This window comes from Trachemys scripta, chromosome 11, assembly GCF_013100865.1.
Source record: "Trachemys scripta elegans isolate TJP31775 chromosome 11, CAS_Tse_1.0, whole genome shotgun sequence".
Lineage (NCBI taxonomy): Eukaryota > Metazoa > Chordata > Testudines > Emydidae > Trachemys > Trachemys scripta.
Window position 1 is genome coordinate 42,224,702 of NC_048308.1, and position 13,103 is coordinate 42,237,804.

The 13,103-nt window shown below is 41.0% G+C and overlaps 1 protein-coding gene across 2 annotated transcripts in view; it reads right to left on the reverse strand.

Moving 5' to 3' along the window:
- Window positions 1-13,103, reverse strand: part of PRKRA (protein activator of interferon induced protein kinase EIF2AK2) — an 18,916-nt gene continuing 5,813 nt past the window's right edge. The window contains exons 3-9 of one of the 2 annotated variants that reach the window (XM_034785502.1): window positions 9,772-9,853; window positions 8,873-8,943; window positions 8,614-8,654; window positions 6,677-6,794; window positions 4,219-4,316; window positions 2,807-2,981; window positions 1-1,008 (exon numbers count right to left, since the gene is read on the reverse strand). In XM_034785502.1, coding sequence (XP_034641393.1) covers window positions 851-1,008; window positions 2,807-2,981; window positions 4,219-4,316; window positions 6,677-6,794; window positions 8,614-8,654; window positions 8,873-8,943; window positions 9,772-9,853 — 743 coding nt within the window. In that variant the 3' untranslated portion in view covers window positions 1-850. Of the gene's footprint in view, window positions 1,009-2,806; window positions 2,982-4,218; window positions 4,317-6,676; window positions 6,795-8,613; window positions 8,655-8,872; window positions 8,952-9,771; window positions 9,854-13,103 lie in introns of both variants that reach the window. The other variant, XM_034785503.1, reaches the window with a different exon arrangement.

The window sequence follows — 13,103 nt, forward strand, 5'->3', positions numbered from 1 at the left end:
TTACAGGAGTTAACTTTAATTTATTAAAGAACAGCTAATGACATTCATAGATATCTTTATTAAAAGAGGGCAGTGATGTTTCTGTAGCCATTACATTGCTTTCAAGTTCCAATCTCAAATAATGGGTTTAAAAGGCCACCATTCACACACAGTAAAAATAAAATAAAATGGGAACATTCATAAAACACTATGCCCATCTTTTATAGCTCAGTGGTTTGAGCATTGGCCTGCTAAACCCAGGCTTGTGAGTTCAATCCTTGAGGGGGCCATTTGGGGATTGGTCCTGCTTTGAGCAGGGGGTTGGACTAGATGATCCCCTGAGGTCCCTTCCAACCCTGATATTCTATGATACTAAAGCATATAATCAAAAACATTTCCATTGGGCTATAAACAGCAACAGAATATGCTCTTCAAAGGGCTGCCCCTGCAAAGAACAGACCATCCCCAACTCCCACTGAAAACTATGGTGTTTAGGGGGTACTCGGGACACTGTAGAATTGGTCTTCCTATAGCTACCATCTTTGATGTCTGTGTTCTCTAACTCTGGTATCAAATTTATAATTCGCCCTACAGGTTTTCCATAAGGGAGCATTTATGCTTCAGTAAGTATGCAAGCAGTAATTTAATGTCCTCACTGCTTTACAATACTGAGAGCTAAATACGGTAAACCAATCCAAAATGAAAACCTTATGATTGACTCAATTCAAAGCAATGCATAATTTAAATGGTGTTTGTGGAGTGACTTAAAAATAGCCCAAAATTAATTTGAACTACATATATGGGAAAACATCCAACTTTGGAAATATCTTTTAAGTTAAATCTTTATCAAAAGATTTTTTCTATTTCTAGTTTATTTTCTTCCAGCCATGATCTTTAAATACTGTAATGCATTGTGAGCAGCATCGTTGTGAGCATTGCCCCAAGAAATCCCAGTACCATGGCAAACTGTGACTGGATTGGTTGAGAGTTCAGCAAGACATTGGTACTGTCCATTCACGCTCAGCTCTTCTGAAATTATATAAGCAAAAAAATGATTAGCTCAACATTATGCCTTGTATAAGTTACTGCACAAGTTCCCTTGTTACCCCCAAATTTTTCCAAGTGATGTGTATTAAAATCACGAATACAACCACACTGACTTTTAGTCTCTTATTACACAGAATTAATTTCCAAAACACTTATGGATGGAAAGTTTATGAAGGATAAGGACAGAATGTTGACTATACTTTTGAATGATCCATCCAGTTCTTTCTATTCCTGCTGTGCAGCATGTATAGTTATTTTGGTAATAATGTGGAGAGAATGATTGGAAATATTATTAACTATGCAGGTGTCAAACTAACTTTTAGAATAGCTGCTGTGCTAGATACCTGTAAATTAGTTACTAGATATCACTAAAAGGTGAACTAAAATTTTAATCAATCTTACCCTGCATTATCAAAGCTAACACTTTTGTACCATCATAATTTCTTATTAATCAGGACATCTCTATTTGGAGGGTTAAGAATAGTATGTAGATTGCCAAGAGTCAGCATAATCCAGACTGCATATACAGTACTTTTTTTCATTTTAATGCAATAAAAAATGAGTGGTATTAACTACCATACAAGATTGTATCTGCTTTTTCTAGTTGCAAGGTTGTGTCACAGCTCAAGTGGTGGTAACATAAGGGAGGAGGGAGAACATGAGATTTAAAGAGAGAAATAAGAATCAGAACACGAGAATAGAAGGGAAAATTTACAATTCCAGCTAGATTGACCAAACTTCTGAAATCATAGTCAGTGGGGACGTGGAAGTCTTTGGCTCTTACGTTCATAGCCATAAATAGGGCTCGCTGTTTGTCACTTAGGTCACGGAAGTCATGGATTCCGTGATTTTCTGCAATCTCCGTGACTTCTGCGGGGGCCAGTGTGGCTGACCCCCAAACATGTGGCTCTGGGGCCAGCTGGTCAGGTGGCCCCAGGGACAGCCACCCCAGTTGCTGCTGGAGTGGCCCCACAGCCAGCTGCACCAGCTGCTGCGGCACCGGCCACTGCTCAGGTGGCCCTGGGGACTGCCCAAGTAGCGGCCGGAGCGGCTGGCCCCAGAGACCGCCTGAGCAGCGGTACCTGGGTGGCCTGTGCAGCCCCTGGTGGTAGCCCCAGGCGGCCTGAGTAGTTGCTTCCCTGGGCAGCCCCCGGCAGTGGTGCCCGGGCAGCCAGTGCAGCTGCTGCTGGAGGTGGTGCCCAGCCAGTTGCTCCAGCCGCTTCCCTGGGTGGCCCCCCGGCAGTGGTGCCTGGGCAGCCAGAATAGCCGCTTCCCCGGGCAGCCCCAGGTAGCGGTGCCCGGGCAGCCGGTGCAGTTGCTGCCCCTCCAGATGCCCTCTGCCCTTGCAGCAGTCCTGGTGCCCCCCACAGTGACCCCCTTAAGATTTAGTCACGGGTTTTTTTAGTAAAAATCATGGACAGGTCAAAAATTCACAGGCCCATGACCTGTCCATGACTATTTACTAAAAATACCCGTGACTACATTGTAGCCTTAGCCATAAATAATGGCTAAAATTTAGGCTTGGATGCCTCTGTAGTTATAATAATTTAGGCTCCGATCAGACTCATGTGGGCAAACCATTACTTCAGTGGAGCTGCATGTGAGTGCAGCCTCCACCCACATATATCAATTGCAGGTTTAGAGCCTTAAGGCACAGTTTTCCTTTTGCTGTATGAGCAGAGCTCCCATTTAACATCACTGCATGTTTTGCTTAAGTGTGGATCAGAGAGGAGGAATGTATCATTCATGTATTACAATACTAACACACCAAAAGTCATACCTATATTCAAATATGTTATAACAAAACCTTGTTCTTCTGCAACTTCTCCAAGCAGTTGGACATAGTCTGTATTAGGAATACTGAGTGGACTTCTCTTCAGCAAGGTAATTTTTTCTTCTGATGAGTTCCTTAAGGCATCCCATGTGCATCCTAAATTATTTCCCACTTCATTTCCCTGAAAACATTTGAAGAGGGTTTAGATTTGTTTTTACATATTAATAAAATGCTGTTCAACAAAAATATCATGCAATATTCATTTTTATCTGCAAAAACACAGAAAATGCAAACTTCCACACTGCACCTTTATATAGTGTCTCAGTGAGTTCCAGCTTTTCTGTTCAACTGCCCCAGTGATGGAATGGTGCCTGGCTGCCCACTACCCTATTCCTTATGCAATGCTTTGGCCTGATTACAACTCTCTTACTTTCTGCCTGTGTTCTCCCTGTCTCTCATTCTTTATGTTTATTTTCCCCCCCTATATTTGCTCCTCTTCTCCTCACAACCACAGTTGGTGCCTTCTCCCTCTTTTCATCCAACCTCAATTCTCCACTCCTTTTAACCTGGTCTGGCCCTGTGTTCTATGCCTCTTGCATGGCTGCTTCCTCCACAGTGCCTGTTACAAGAGAGTGTGCAGACAATACTGTTGAATGAAGTGATGTGTATTGCTGCTTGGGGAAAGGAAAGCATATGCAGCTGCCAGCAGTGGCTGCCTGATAGCCTCCTTGATACCTTAGATATGCCATGCAAATTTAGTGTGAACAAACCTAGTATATCCCAGAAGGTACACTTTAATAGACCATCATGTCTTGTATTTTTATTATGTTTCCCAATCACTTAATTAGGCAAATACTTATATTTCACCAGCATGCGTTGTCTGTGTCAAGGTATTATACTTTATTATTGTAGTAAGCAAACAGATTCTAGAACACTAATCAATTATTTTACTTTTTGCACTTTATTCCCCCTCTCCCACTTTTTCAGATCCCTGCTCCCAGAACTCCCTTATGTTACTGGTCAAATAAAAATTATCCTGGCTTGATACCCTCATTTGACATTATGATAAAGGATATCTACATATAACAAAGCTCTTTTCCTCCCTCCTCTGTGTTCCATTCCTTCCCTCTGTTTTATTAAATAGGAGGATGGGTTATTTGAAGCCAATTAATAAGAATAGCACAGAGAAAAATCCTACTTTTAATGGTGGCTGTCCTTATATAGTCTCTTTCACCAATGTCATACTAATAATCTGATGCAAATTTGGATGATAGCCCAGAGCTTTTGGGTCCATCTAGAAATAGGAACATGGTATAAAACTTTGTGATAATGAAAATGTCTGACCATATTTTGTTACTTTTGTCATTGAATTGTCTGACCGGATTTATGGCACTTATGCTGCTCTGCCCATTACTTACTAAGGAAATATTGATGCTATCTGGAGGGAAACTGTGGAATTTGGCAAGTAATTTTTCAGCAGCATTTCGCTTTGCTAGTTTCTTAGATGTCCCAGTCCCTGCATAAAGAAACAAAACCAAAGAGTATTAACAAGAGAAAAATGCACTGAGGTGAACTTAGTGGCTCAGAGGACTGATAATTCAGCTGTAGGTTGCTGGTTCAAATTTACCACAAACAGTAAGAAATAAGTTGTTACTATCTGACTGCTGTTTGAAGGCTTATGTGAAATAAACTGACTTCAATCCTGTTGCTAGTGGACTAGCATTGGGGGCATATTGCTGCAACACTGAGTTTCTGAATTACTACAGCTTGTTGATTATTCAATTTGTAGATAAGCAGAATTTGGTCTTTAGATGTGTTTGGGTTCCACAAATAGATTCATTATTATAAAACATTTAAAATAATATCTTGACACAAACACTCTTGCAGCTTACTCTTACTCACATTTTCCTTCTTTTGAAAGAATTGTAATACAACTGAAAAGTACTTCGTTAAAAGGACTGAAGCCTTCTATTTGTACTCAGAACAGGCAGAAGATGTGAAATTGTGCAAGTTCTCACATTGTTCTTCCAGAATAACTCAGTTCTAAACTGAATGGATCACCTCCTGTAGTGAAAGAACACTTCAGTCTATAAGTCCAGTTAATCCTGGGACACTCTGCTACGACTGCCAATAGTGGTGCTAGTTAATAACTGCAATGGTAATGGTTTTGTGATGGAGGACACCTGTTCACTAAGAACTAGACTAAAATCAACTCACTTCATGTAGACCACCAAAGAGACATCAGATAGCAACATTTTAATCATTAGCCACCAGTTTTGGGGTTAAATGGGTGACCCAAATCATTGAGCAATCCACCTGACTTGAATTCAACCTGCAAGTCTCCCTGTAAATGCAATACTGTTAACCACTGATGTTTACAGGTATTCAGAGTTCCTAGAGAATTTGTCTGATCTAGTCTTATGAAGTACACTAAGGAAACAGGGTTTAGAATGTATTTTATAGTAATTTAAAGAGCGGGATTCTCCCGTAGACTCCATTACAAGTAAGTAAACCTCCAATTTCTCAGCTGTAAGAAAATGCATTAAGCATTTAAAAACGTAGGGTCAGATGGTTATTTGCCTCTATCATTACTACTGAGCTTCAAAGCTGGAGGTTAATACCTGTTCTGAGGAGGAAGATTTAGGGCTCTCTACACTACCCGCCGGGTCGGCAGGCAGCGATCGATCCAGCGGGGGTTGATTTATCACGTCTAGTATAGATGCAATAAATCGACCGCTGAGCGCTCTCCCATTGACTCCGGTACTCCCCCAGAATGAGAAGTGCAAACGGAGTTGATGGGAGAGAGTCAGCTGTTGACTTACCGCAGTGAAGACACCACGGTAAGTTGATCTAAGTACGTTGATTTCAGCTATGCTATTCATGTAGCTGAAGTTGCATATCTTAGATCTACCCCGCGCAGTAGTGTAGACAAGCCCACCGTGTCTTGCACTAAGTATTTCAAACTGCTTCTTCTCCTCACCAATCCCTTTCCATAACTTCTCAAAACCTAAATTCTAGATCAGAATGTCACAAAGCACAACCAGGGAGTCCTCACCTCCACCAAAAAATTCCAAAACAATCTAATTTGAGGATGGGTTATTTGCAGCTAACCAAATGCTGATCACTAGGTTGGAAAGGCTGGTCAAGAATCACTTTTGTGCAAATTCTATACTTGTAACTCTAGAGTTTACAAGGCAGTAAGTGCCAATGCAAAATTTTTGCAGGTTATCCAGCATACACAATGCATGAATGTCATTCATCAAATACTTGTTTAAATAAAACTACTATGTATTTGCATAGTCTGTTGCTAACTTCAAATGGAATATTTTACTTCAGTACACTGTGGAGGTATCATTCAACAACTTTTATTGCATTGAGAAATGTTTTAGATGCAACATTTAAATAGCTTGACTACAAGTCTTATGTGCAGACGCTATTTAGGATATCTGTGCAATGTATTCGCACATTCTCTTGCCAATTTTGAGGTAATAGGACAGAACTGTCATGCAGAATATCACTTATCCTAATTTTAAAAGCACTGCAAGTCTGCATTTTAAAATTTAACACCATAACTTCCAGCATTTTCAAGTTAAATAATGGAACACTTTTTAAAATGGTCTCTTCCTTAATGTTAGGGAACTGAAAATGTATCCTCACTGTCCAAATGCTAATAGCAAATATTTTAAGTGTGCCAATGATGTTTTTTTTTTTCATGAATCTGCTTTAAAAAAGAACCAAAAGAGGTACAATATTAAGATTTTTTTAAATAAAGCGGGGGGGGGGGAACACTCACAATTCATTGGAGACTGCTATGGAAACTGACTACATTCTAAATTTGCTACATTTTGTTTTGATTTAAAAAATATATATTCATACCAGTTTCTACAAATGTTTCTATTCTGCAAGTCATTGTAAACTCCCGCTTGTGAGGAGGCCCCGACTCATGTGCAAGTGAATATTCAGGAAGTCTCCATCCCTTCTGAACAGCCAGCTCCTAAAGAAACAGAGGTTAGACCTGACTAATAAAAAAGATTCTGCTTTGGTCTGTCTCTAAACATCCCTTTCAAACAGCTACCATCTTTGCTTAGCAAAACTAATTGGTCCATTTTTTAAAACACATTTATCACCATAACACTGAAAATATTTCATTAATAGCTTGAAGAGCACAATATATTGATGTGGGAAAACACAAGGATATAAGTTACCTAAAATGACACATTTACCAGAAGTCAAAGTAGAGATGGGGACAAACAGAAAAAACTGTTCTGGTATTTGCAAATACTAGTAGTACACGTAAAAGCCCTCCAAACACTAGTAAGTTACACTTTAAAGAGCTGTGTTAGCCTAAAACCCAATCTAAAAATGAAAGGCCATAGGATGGTTTTGTAGGGTGTTGATTCTGAGCCCTCACACTTCAGGCTGGCAGGGTTTGGAGTGCCATGTAAGAGAGAGACCTGGTCCTGTTCAGAAAAGTTAAAAACCAGCTTCAATCTCAGCTGTTTAGTCAAACTTGAAACTTTAAGCCTTGAATAAGTGCCAATTCCTCCTTTAATTGTTCTGAGCTATTAAATTCAATTCTTTTGATTTTTCATATTTTTAATATGACTATCCAAATTATAGTACCGACTGGCAAGGCCAGCTGCTTAAAACAGAGAATTAATTAACAAAACTACTGACAGTGAACATATCACATCATGCAATACTGTACCCACAGCATTAAAATAAAAACACAGTAGAAAAAACACAATCCTATTCTTGTTGTGAGTTTTTCTTTTTGACCTCGTAGTGAGACATGCCTTTCAACTAAAGTTTATATGTTCTATTTCTTGAAGAGCAGAATGGTACATACACTCTCACATCCCTTTCATCTCCTTTAAAATATTCAGTTTAAGAGAGAGAAACACCTTGACTAGATTTATTTAAGTTTTTAAAAGCAATGGTCAAGAAATGTGGCTTCAAGGACTTATTCATTAATGAAAACTGTTGTTAAGGGAAGTCTTAAGCTAAACTTTCTGTACCATCTACCTTAAATATGTCTCTGGAAAAAAATTATCCAAGAAGCAGCCAAATCTCATGTCCAGCAAGATTCTTCAGAGCCATGCAAGTAAACTTAGGTCAAAACACTGCAAATAGTTTCCTTTAATATGAAGCCCCCTCAAAGTCAATGGGACTACTTGTGCTTAAAGCACATGCAAAACTGTCTTCAGGGTTGGGTGTCTGGGCTCAATCCACAAGGTACTGAGCACTCTAGCCCCAGTCCAGCAAGGCATACGTGGCTGAGTGCTTCCCTGGATTGGAGGCAGAGTGCACAGCACTTTGTGTTTAGACCTCAAGGGTTCATCCTACAGTGTTAAACTTTAGCACTTAATGCATATGTGTATTAACTGTGATACTAAATGTTTCATATGAAAATGTCAAACAAAGCAGACACGAAACATTATTTAAAGGGGCAGATTTCTGTACATAATATTCTGTTCCTCTTCTTCCATAAACACTCTAAATTTCAGAAATACAGAACACATTAAATTCATCAAAACACATTAAAAATAATCCTCTAAATACGTTGTCTATGGGTCTCCAATTTCAACCAGCTTTGTGAACATTTTAAAGAAAATCTTATAGCATAAGAAGCCAAATTTTCATGTCTAAATCTGTTCATGTCTAAACCTGGTTTTATTTTGACAGTATTAACTGGACTTAAACATAATTATAATAGTAAAGTTAGTTGCATACACATTTCATATTCTCACTACAACTGGCTCTCTACATGCTTTCCCCGCAGTGAACACAATTAGTGCTTGCTCTTTTCTGACCTGTACTACTTGCTCTGGACTGTCTATGCTGCCTTCTGTAACTAAAAAAAAAAAAAAAAAAGTAAGAAAGATATGTTCAAATGAGTTCAAAAAGTAGCTGCTAGTTTAGTGTAAATAATGCCTGACAAGTCTAAGAACAAGAATAGATTTTAAATTCAGGCTTATCCAATATTCATTTTTTTTTTTTTTAAGGAATATTTTACACACAGCTGAACTATATGGCATGATGGTTTTAAAATGCAAAAAAGTTACATCTTACCTGTAATGTACCTATAGGATTGGTTTGATTTTGTGGTTGCTTTGGAGAATCTGGAACTATGGAGTCTGGCACTGAAAGACTAAAATAGTTTAACTTTTTTTTTTTTTAAACTGACAATTTTAAGTTAAAACTGCTGAAGAGGGACATAAATTAGGCACTAATCCATTAATAACCTAGGGCCTCAGTCCTCAAAACTCTAATGCATACACTTAATTTTACACATGTGAGTAGTCCCATTAAAATCTTCGCATGATTAGTGTCCAAGGCTAAATCTCCATCTTCTCAGGTGTGGAAAACACTATATTGTAATTATTTGAGATTTAAAATTTTAGAGCTAGACACACCTGATATTAATGTGTCCCCTGGCAACTTGTGGATATTTATTTTTAAACATATCTCTTTCTCTCCTCCCTGGCAGGGGTGGGGAATCACACAAACAGCAGATTGACCGGTTATACAGAGAAAATAGTAAAAACTGAATATATAGGAAGTGCCTTCAATTATTATTATTATACTATAATCATGTAAATTTTTTGTTAAAGAATGTTTTGGGATGAAAAGCCACCTGTATAACAGGTTCAAATTACACAGTACACCATCTTGCAACAGAAGTAGCATCTGAAAAAAGACATTAGTCCCATTTCATCTTAGACAGTTTCACTAGGAAAAGAATGAAATACAAGAATCCAGATTACAGAAAAAGTAACATTATAAAGTTTGAGAGAGTGTCAGTTTTTAGAATTAAATTAGAAAAAACTTTCCTCAAAAAGAAACAGAAGTCTTCCAACTGCTGAACTGATAGTTTTGGGGGCGGGATTGGTGTTCAGAGCTTCTTTTAATGCCATATTTAGATTGGCAGTGACATTTTGTGCAGTACAATACAGCCACACCTAACTCACCCAATACTTGGATTTCCTTTCAAAACGTTCAAGGCAGCTTCTGCAGCTCTGTGTTTTGCAATCTTCTTGCTATGACCTTCACCTGTATTAAAACAGACAATCTGATATCCCTAAAGCATGACAACATGTGACTAATGATGAAATTGTTATAACAGCCCTGTCTGGAATCTCTATAGCATTATGTTATGCAGCCCCACCCCGACATGCTCCCTCTTGCCCTTACATTGGGGTTTGAGATGGGGTCTTCAGAAGGCAGGCTTGGGTGGCTTTCTCTATAGTGCCTTTGCTGAGGGAATCTACGGTGGGTTATATAGTAGCAGAGGAAGAATCATAGAATATCAGGGTTGGAAGGGACCTCAGGAGGTCATCTAGTCCAACCCCCTGCTCAAAGCAGGACCAATTCCCAACTAAATCATCCCAGCCAGGGCTTTGTCAAGCTGGGCCTTAAAAACCTCCAAGGAAGGAGACTCCATCACCTCCCTAGGTAACACATTCCAGTGCTTCACCACCCTCCTAATGAAATAGTGTTTCCTAATATCCAACCTAGACCTCCCCCACTGCAACCTGAGACCATTGCTCCTTGTTCTGTCATCTGCCACCACTGAGAACAGCCGAGCTCCATCCTCTTTGGAACCCCCCTTCAGGTAGTTGAAAGCACCTATCAAATCCCCCCTCATTCTTCTCTTCTGGAGACTAAACAATCCCAGTTCCCTCAGCCTCTCATCATAAGTCATGTGCTCCAGCCCCTTAATCATTTTTGTTGTCCTCCGCTGGACTCTTTCCAATTTTTCCACATCCTCCTTGTAGTGTGGGGCCCAAAACTGGACACAGTACTCCAGATGAGGCCTCACCAATGTCGAATAAAGGGGAATGATCACATTCCTCGATCTGCCGGCAATGCCCCTACTTATACAGTCCAAAATGCCGTTAGCCTTCTTGGCAACAAGAGCACACTGTTGACTCATATCCAGCTTCTCGTTCACTGTGACCCCTAGGTCCTTTTCTGCAGAACTGCTACCTAGCAGTTGGGGGCATAAAGAGCAGAATTCTATATAACCAAAATAGAACACTCCTCCAGAATCTGGAATTGAACCCAGAAGTCCTGAGTCTCTGTATCCCTCTGTTGTCAGCAAATACGTAGCTCTGAAAACTACTGGCACAGTGTTTTTCATTTCCCCCTAGTTGGTAGTCCACGGAGAATAACAGCATACAGTATTACTATCAGTTGCTGCATTACCTCAAGTACTGTAGTCTGAACCCTGCTGATGAACTATGTTCTATGTTCTAGAATGTCTTAAGTCCTTAAAAAAAACAACAACACACACCTCATCTATGACATCCCAAGAAACTATACTTAAACTTTAAGATTGCAAAGTCAAGTATGCAAAAGTCAGGAAACACCAGGCTTAAGGTAGCTTGTGCATCCTTAATTCAACTATCACACTTTTTTCCCACCCCCCCCCCACAGAAACCCTGCCTCATTCAGTGCACTGCATGGAGGATGAATCAGGGCTGTGTAATAATGGAGGCTGTTCGTAGCAGAAGCTGGAAAGTGCGTACCTATTGTGATTGTTAGGAGATGGCAGACCTAAGTGTGCCCTCAGCTAAAGGCCCTGGCCCTTAGCCAGCGGCGGGGGAAACCAGTGAACCTGGGACCCAAGTGAATACTGGAGACAACAAATGAAAAAACAGGGATGGGCGTGAAGGTCAAAGGGTGAAAATCAGGGAACTGGATGGGGACACTGAGACGATAACCCCAGATAGTGCCCACTGCTCCTCAAAGGCATCTAAGGAATCAGTGGACACTGTGGCCAGAGCAGTGGCGCTCAACCTTTCCAGACTACTGTATCCCTTTCAGGAGTCTGATTTGTCTTGTGTACCCCAAGTGTCACCTCACTTAAACACTACTTGCTTACAAAAATCAGATATCAAAATACAAAAGTGGCACAGCACACTATTACTGAAAAATTGCTAGTGCTTGTTATGTAACCTGTTGTAAAACTAGGCAAATATCTAGATGAGCTGATGTACCCCCTGGAAGACCTCTGTGTACCCCTGGTTTAGAACCACTGGCCCAGAGGAACTCTGCCTGGAAATATGACTTCGCAAGGGATTGGAAATAGGCCCTACAGTTGCAGAGCCCTGCCCAGCTTCTTCCTCCAGCTATGATGGATGGCAGTATTGCCAGCACCAGGAGGTTGATAAGGAGGTTTTGCAGCTTTGCGGGGCCATGGATGGGGTGTGCAAGGCTCAGGAGGTGTGAGGAAAAGTGCAGCCAGAACCTCTGTAACAGGTTCTGGAGGAGCCAGGAGAGGGGCTGCAAACTGACGCACTGTACATAGGTGTGTGCCAGGATCTCCCACTCACTGCAGACAGGACAGGTGTTGGGGGAATTCATGAACTGCACCAGCTACATGCCCATGCTTATGGCTTCATGGAGGAGCCACCAACTGATATCCCTGGTGGGCCATGAACCAGAATGGAATATATTCTGGACCACTAGGTTACCTCCCCTCCTCAGGTCCCACCACTTAGTATCGGGGAGGTGGGCTGTGGGGGAGACACAAGGGCGATGAAGTGGATAGTATGAAACACAAGTGCGTACAGATGTTTCCTTGGTGGTTTGGGGATACAGATGGATGTCATTCAGCCAGCTCAGGCTGGGTGTTGGGGGTGGCTGGGAGGCTCATAGGGCAGGGGTCCAATGTCTAATTCTGGAGGGCCAGTGGTGAGCAGTGGGTGGAGAGCACCTAGCTACAGGACCCATTCCAGGAGAGAGAGAAGTGGGAGGTAAGGCTGCCCTCACCTCCTGGAGCATATGACTGAGGACACACAGGGTAGACAACCCCTGGCTGGCTGAGCACACTAGGGTCCACTCAGTCCCTCTGATGATAGTCTAGGTGGTCTCTCATTCTGGTAGCACCAACCTCCTGGAAATTGTTTAGTGAATGAGGCAGGGGACTGCAAGAAGAGAGAGGATGTTCTCCTGGTTATTCATGTTGAATGCCATCCCAGAGAACTAGATTATATTCCTGCCTCTCTCACTATTCCTTCAGGCTGCTGGGCAAATCACTTAAACTAAAATTTTCCAAAGGGAGCCACTAATTGTATGTTCCTCATTTTTGAGTGCTCAACCTGAGACTCTTGGGGGTGGATCTGCAGAAGTGCTGAGCACTCACAACTGAAGTCAATAGGGACTGTGCTTTGAATATACGAAGTGTCAAAAATGCTAAGTGCTCTGAAATATCAGGCCTTAGACATCTCAAGTTGAGCATCCAAAATTAGTGGACACTTTTGTAATCTTGACCTTAAACTTTTTGTGCCTCAGTTCT